The 7,197-nt window shown below is 46.0% G+C and overlaps 1 protein-coding gene across 1 annotated transcript; it reads left to right on the top strand.

Annotated features, from left to right (window-relative positions):
• The first annotated feature begins 1,100 nt into the window (after window positions 1-1,100).
• On the top strand, window positions 1,101-5,463 carry LOC122370755. Its single transcript, XM_043346645.1, has 7 exons — window positions 1,101-1,123; window positions 1,430-1,534; window positions 2,248-2,397; window positions 2,622-2,732; window positions 2,973-3,188; window positions 4,276-4,506; window positions 4,856-5,463. The coding sequence occupies exons 2-7, from the start codon at window positions 1,483-1,485 to the stop codon at window positions 5,041-5,043; spliced, it is 948 nt and encodes a 315-aa protein (XP_043202580.1). The 5' UTR covers window positions 1,101-1,123; window positions 1,430-1,482; the 3' UTR covers window positions 5,044-5,463.
• The last annotated feature ends 1,734 nt before the right edge of the window (window positions 5,464-7,197 follow it).

Raw genomic sequence — 7,197 nt, 5'->3', positions numbered from 1 at the left:
CTGATTCCCGGTGAGTGTACATTATTTTACATTGAGCTTTCCGTTTGTTTTTACCTCATGAATACAAGCTTAACAAAACGCTTATTTTGGAAGTTGGAATGTCCCACTCATGTTAAAAAGCCATTGAAATCTTTCAATTTTGTAGTATTTGAATGAAAACAACTTTCCTGCTCCTTCAAAGTTACGCATTTGCCTACAGACGCATTGAACTACCATGACAAATCGCGTGTATTTTCTTACTTATGAAGGGCGATTTCGTTATTCATTCCTTGCATTAGACGGTTTTACGATATTGTGAGCCATCTTATTTGCTGTAAAATGTTCAGCACCTACAATAGTTGACATATGCACTTCTTTTCGGCATTTGCAACGTTTATATGCATGCATGTATGAGTATGCGTAATGCGTATTTGTGTGTTTCAGAGTCTTGTCGGCCGCTTCTGGCTGAATATGGCTGCTTTTCCGCGGGCATACAGTTGTTGGCCTTGCTCCTACTGTTTTTATCCAGCTTCAGCGAACGAGTCTTCGCAAAAGAGCAGCATGAGAGTAAGGTTTCACCCGGCAACGTACTGCACCATTTAATGTGCTTCCAATAATGAGTAGACTTTCGACAACGTTCGATTTGCGTCCTCTGAAGGTCATTGAAAGCTACATTGATTAGTCACGTTTTAAATCTTTTGAAGAAAAGCTCCTCTAGAAACTTTTCATTATATGTGTTCACTAGATCGCTTTCTATGTTCAGCCAAGAATATTCGAATCACCAGGTACCTACTTTAGATTTATGGTAGCTTTTGATAGCTACCAATTACCATAAAATAATTACATTTATTGATATATCGGACCGTTCTCTAGCTTGCTCCAATGGATAGGGTGTAAGTGCATGTAGAGCACGAATACGCTTTTGAACCATTGATCGCATACGTTTAGCATGCAGTGATCGTAGTGGGGCTCAAACTGAGCAAATAAAAGTAAGTTGAAACAAATGCTTTAAAGCGTTAATCCTAATTGACAGGCAAACCTATGTTCTGTAGCACAATAATACCAATACATCACTGTTCTTCAAGTTACTCTGTCAAGATTTTGACACGTTATGCCTTTTTCAGCTGGCTGCAAGCTATTCTTGGTAAGTACCTACTTGCGTATACACATAACAAAACCTTTTCGTTAGAGCCATTCTGATAGTGTGAGCACACAAATTAACGGCATTATTGATAATGAGTGTTTTTCATACTATTTACTTATCTGAATTTATAAAACAACAACGCTTGGGATACCCAACATATTCAGTTGTTCACAAAGCATACATATAGTGGCGCTCTAACAATTTGCGTGGCTATCAAATGTTGAATGAGATAGTCTCCGCGTACGGACTTTTGTTTCTTTGTATAATGAGTACGTAGCTGTATTAAACTAACTTTGACTTTCCCAGGATGCTGTTCTCATTACCCCCACGACCTAGCGACTTACCAGAAGTGTTGCAAGATGACGGACTCTTGCAAGAAGCCGTGTCCCGGATATTCCATTGGAAACAAAGGTGAGGCATATGTAAAACAAGCCTCTTTTACAGTGCATCATATCGATGGAAACGCGTGCAAGCAGAAAACGGTGGCCTCAGTAACGTTTTTATCTATCATAAAAAAACTATTTAAAGTCACGAAGCTCCTACTGAAGCTGTGGTCAGCACAAACTTCATATCTACAAGACACCTTCCTTCTGGGAATTAAAATGGTGGTCCTGAACAACACGGCCGGGCGCAGAATTCTGTAACGGCTTCTTGTCAAAATCGTGGGTGCATTTCGGGGCTCTCTTTGGCTCTCCATGTTACAGTTAATCATTGCACTCGTCACTAAGACGGTGTGTCAGTCAGTAGCGGCGGAACACCTTCAATTAAGGGGGGGGGGCACTGCCGACTTTTGCTCCCATTCTTTCCATGCAACGCCCATAGAGCTAATGTTAAAATGCCAAAATCAAAGGGGACACGGTGCCCCGGTGCCCTCCCCGTTCCGCCGCCTATGGTGTCAGTGTTCTCAATTTCAGATGGGTTTCCCGGACGAACAGTGGTTGGTCAGTGGTCGGATGAACAGTGGAACAGTAGTACCTACTTAGGTGTCCCGCTGTCCCGCACCAGCGTCGTTGTTGTCGATTTATCATTGCTCAACTCAATCACCTCAAAGCTGCGAAAAAACGGATGCATTACGTTGTTGGCATGTCTTGTTAATAGCCCATGACGGAATGGCGTCGCTGCAGGCTGTTTCTACATGGGCCAGTGGTTCCCGATTGGTGGCATCATGGACATAGACGCAAAAAAGTGTCTATACATCCGCTGCTGCCCCTTCTACGACAAGGGCTGCCAGCTGACGACGGCTGTGATCGACTCAGTCGGGGAGAGGTGCAACTGTGAGTACATTCGGTGCAACTGTGAGTACATTCGGTGCACTCACAGTTGCACCGAGCGCAGCGAAACTTAAGTGCCTAATCATTCCTAAGTGGCGGCTGCGCAAAGAGAAATTTCCACGTTGACCAATGTCTTCAGTTATGAAACTGGGCCATTTGCCGACTTATTACAAATCTCAATAGCAGCTGTTCTAATTGCCACCCGATCCCGTCTTCACTGTATACAGGTTGTGAACTGGACGGCGTTCTGTACAACCAGGGAGACGTTATCACCCTGCCGAACTGCGAGCGAAGGAGGTGCAGGAGGGGCCAGTGGCAGGTGCTGGGAGGACCACCCTGTAAGTACATATGTACGAGTGCAACTGGCTCAATATTGTGACGTACCATCGTCTTCGTGGTGTCTTAGCTAGTGGTAGTTCCTGCAACCATGGACATTATACTCCGTGCCTTTGTTATCCACTTTTGTATCCCCTTTGCGCAGTATGGATAGTGACGTCAATGACGTTGTTTGATCCACATCCCTTTGCGCAGTTTGGAGAGTGACCTTCGTTGAGCTGACCTGTTGGTCCGGCCGGCAGCGCAGCCGGTGTGTCCGGCGGATGCTGTTTCCTTCGAGGACTCCTGTGTGATTGCCGAGAGCCATTGGCTCAACAACGCCGAGGCCGCCGAGTTGTGCAAGAGCAAGGGCGGTAGCCTGCTGGAACTGGACGCAGAAGCGCTAGCCAGTGATGCTGTGCAGAAACTCAGAAAGAAACTGTACCCGTGCGGTGGCGTCTGGTTGGGAAGCGTGGAACGTGAGTCCGAGGGAACATGGAATCTCTATAGAGACGGCACCGGGGGTTATGAAACTGCGAGGATAGTCACCAGAGTAATAAAGTCTGTGAACAACAGCATTTTCTAGCTGTTCATCTCATGACGATAATTTGTTATTGGTATGATTCACAATTGTAGTTGCCTATCAGACAGTTCATGCAGCGAAATGAGGAAAGGCTAAGGGCGCACAAAATAGAGCTGTTAGCCTTTACGGGCACATGTAAACGTGTTTGAGCAATGCTTATATTTGCTCATTTACATATTTAAGGGTGTAACATATTTCATCTGTTAGGACATTTATGTCCACCCAGTCAACAAAGTAGTAATTTTACAATATACAACCAGTATAACGCCTTTTGGGGTGACTAACGGAGCGAGCGAGAGGGTGAGCCTTGCACGTGCGAAATTTCGAGGGGGTACCTCCAGCTGACTTGTGCACGGCACCCTACTAACCGGTCTCTAGCGATGTGCCAAATTTGAGCATAATCGGCCCAGCCGTTCTCGAGATCTGGAAGCGGCACCCTGCACGTGCGCACGTGCAAAATGGGTCCCAACTGACTTTTGCACGACACCCTACTAACCGGTCCCTAGCCATGTACCAAATTTGAGCGCCATCGGTCCAGCCGTTCTCGAGATCTGGAATCGACCCCTGCACGTGCGCACGTGCAGCAGCACCCCAACTCCGGCACATGGATATGCATTGCCTAGTGGGTGCCTACCTGCATGCCAACTTTCAGCGCAATCGGCCAAGTAGTTACCGAGATATTGCAACAATTGCAAAAGTGACACCTCTTCGTTTTGCACGTGGCACGTGCATAAGGGTTCACCCACATGCATCGGGAATAGTCCAATACTTGGTAGAAAGAATGAAGCTACCCTACAAAAATTACCGCATGTAAATCGGCCAAGTGGTTGCTGAGATATAAGCGTCGCAGAATCGTGACCACGGCCGGCCGGCCGGCCGGCCGCTCATACTCAGAAATTTCCGTTATTCTACGTAAGACTCCGCTCGCTTCGCTCGCTCCGTAAAAAGCAGTATCGCTCGTTCACTGACCGTGTCTGTTTCAGCCGAGGAAGAGTTGTGCGGCAGTCTTCCCCCCGGCGCGGACGCTGAAATCCTGCTCAGCTGCCAAATGCGTCTCAAACCCGTCTGTGTCATCCCTAAAATAACCTGTGGCCAGGAATTCTGTCAGGTCGACGGGCAAAAGTACGATAACGGCGCTGAGATTAAGCAAATCGACCAGTGCACGGCGATTGTCTGCAAAGATGGCTTCCCGGTCACCGTCATAGACGAAACATGTAAGTGGACGTAGGAGAGTTGAACCGGGCGAAACAGCAGCCGCTGTCGGGGGAGAGGGGCCGGGCGAGGGGGGGAGGTTGCAATGCAGACTGCTGTCACACTGCCTGAGTGCCTGCTATCAGTAAGGCATTTGCTTCATGACAACATTCCTCCGTTCCTCTTGTCCCTGTAATGAATGTATTTGTACTTCATACTATTTCGATCTTGTATCGATACCCTCTACGGTACATAGCCATATCTTCACACGTGAATCAATCCAATTTGTCTACATACATATATGGCATGACATTTTCTGTTATTGTACTTACCTATATTGCAGCCTTATTGATCCTATGACGTCATTTTCAGGCTGCCGCGTGGAGGGTGTGGACGGGATAGATCTGGTTCCCTCCGGCACCAACGTCATGATCGGCGACAAAATGTGCACGTGCAGAGAGGGTGCTGTCGACTGCTGCGGCGGACTGCCCTTGTGCAAACTGCCCGGCAAGGAGGCGGAACCGGAAATCCCCGACACACCCGAGGATGCAGAGGGCTAAATTCTGGCCGTCCACGAAATGAACTCTGGCTGTCCATGAAATTGAACAGACTGTGTGCTTTAGTCTATTTTCTGTTTCTTTCACTCATTGGGTGTTTCCATGAGACATTCTTCATTTTGGTTGTTAGTTTGTGGTATGAAAATACCTATACGTTAAGAGTTAGTTTGTCGTGTGTGCTAGCTCTTACGGGAAACATTCCGAGTATGTTTTAAGTGGTAAGGTTTTAGCTCTTTTCTGAGGGTCTACAGATTTTTATAGAAAGGTTGACAGGCTGGCTCACCAACTGCACTGCACTATTTGTGCGTGAATAAAACGGCGTTTTTGTGTTACATTGGCACCCTCTGTTTATGGTGTCGTTACGTCTTATAATCTACCTGCTCACTGCTGATTTGACATATTCAATAAATTATTTCCGGAATCGCAATGTCTTTTGGTAGCCTTCAAACGGTCGGTATAGGTAGGTACGGCTCTCGCGAGATTAAGCGGTAGGTTTTGCACTTTTACATTTCCGGTTATATATCAGAAACTAATCGATCTACGATGAAGCCATTTTACACGATCATGGCTGGCTTGTTACCCAACAAGTCGATTGCATATTCAACACTTAAAAGCTTAAGACGACGAAGACATAGCCTGAAGTACACTAAATTTTATAGGTGCAAAACCTACCGCTAAAACCCGGGAGACCTGTACATACTTCTGACCTTGCTGTGGTCTAGGATAATCAGAAGCTTCTAAGAGTTTAAGAAGATCAAGTTACATGTAGAGCCCTCTGCAAACTGCGTGGTAGGTGTTCTTTTTTCGACAAGAATAACGCGAATACTATGCTATCGGTCACTCAAAAATCGTAACAGCAAGAAGCGCGAGACTCCGCACCTTAGATTGGCATTATCATCGTGTTCATTTTCCATTAAGTTTGGCAACAAAACCCAAAAGTGTATATCTGCCCCCAAAACAAACTCTTGCATTTTACTGCCACACAAGGCGCATACTTTGTTTAGTGATAGACACATTCGAAGGAGTGGAGCATGGCGCATCTATTTGCAGTGTGCTCCGACCGACTGATAACATAGCCTTTGAGCTATTATCAGTTTTGTCGAAAAAAGACTACCTACCATGCAGTCTGCTGAGGGCTGTACATATAATATTCTGTTTAACGCTATGTAATATACATAGGAATAGTATAATCGCTAATAAGATACATGCATCACAACTGGATCGGTATTAGGCAAGGTGTTCCGAGTCGACTCACAGCTGGCCAGATATCATGTATGGATTGACATTTGCCAGCACTCCAAGTCCACATACACCCGTGGCTATTCTGTGCTGATAGTCTCAATATAAAAACAGGTAAAAAGCAGAATGGGTAAAAACAGGCAAAACATCAGGCACACATGCACATCATAAAGCCTACACTCCTATGCCCACCTCCCCTCCCACTACACATCCCTATTACACTTTCATCTGGGTCAGGGTCATAATTTTGTAGAACATGTGTGAATTGGAAAAAGCTTCGTCGCGATCAGCAGTGTTTTTTCGAATCATTTGCAAAAAAACAACGAGGAGGCCATCGTCCCCCCCCCCATAAGGCTAGGGTCAATAAAGCATACTTAACCCTCGCCAGGCGAGGGCCTTTTTCATAACACGGACGGCGAGGGGAGTTGGTACGACCCCCCCCCCCCTCTGGCGATTGGCTCCTATGGCACTAGTAAAAAACGCCAAATGTATAGGGTAGGTGGGTCCATAAAAGATCTCGCCCCTGTGAAAGTTTGGTGACTCTAAGTCAATATTTAGGGGGGTTTTGGGGGGTATGAGTGCAAAACATTTGCTAAAACATGTAAAAGGTTTTTCGCTTATAACTTTTTACCTAGTAAAGATAGAGCGAAAATAAAAGCACCAATGAACTCAGGACCTCCGTGCGCATCGAATGATATACTTTGTTACCAATTTAAGTGAACTCTGGAATTCAGTTGCCGCTAAGCTAGTCCAATTTTCCCCTGGCCTTGTACCGGTTTTTGTGACCTGATGACCTGACCTGAAAAGACTGGGACTTCAAATTTTCAGGATAGGTGCGAAAAGGTTGCCCCAGAGGGTATGCCAAATTTGGCGGCGCTACGCTCTGCCGTTTGTACGTTATTTGCGAAAAACATTAGG

The sequence above is a fragment of the Amphibalanus amphitrite genome, unplaced genomic scaffold (genome assembly GCF_019059575.1).
Source record: "Amphibalanus amphitrite isolate SeventyFive unplaced genomic scaffold, NRLGWU_Aamphi_draft 001165F_arrow, whole genome shotgun sequence".
Taxonomy (NCBI): Eukaryota; Metazoa; Arthropoda; class Thecostraca; order Balanomorpha; family Balanidae; genus Amphibalanus; species Amphibalanus amphitrite.
This window is presented reverse-complemented; position numbering and strand designations above follow the sequence as displayed.

Excerpts from the sequence above, each read along its gene's own strand:
- LOC122370755 (XM_043346645.1), top strand. The coding sequence starts at position 1,483 with ATGACGGACTCTTGCAAGAAGCCGTGTCCCGGATATTCCATTGGAAAC. Across the intron at positions 3,189-4,275 it reads CTGGTTGGGAAGCGTGGAAC|CCGAGGAAGAGTTGTGCGGC; the intron begins GTGAGTCCGAGG and ends TGTCTGTTTCAG. Across the intron at positions 4,507-4,855 it reads CACCGTCATAGACGAAACAT|GCTGCCGCGTGGAGGGTGTG; the intron begins GTAAGTGGACGT and ends CGTCATTTTCAG.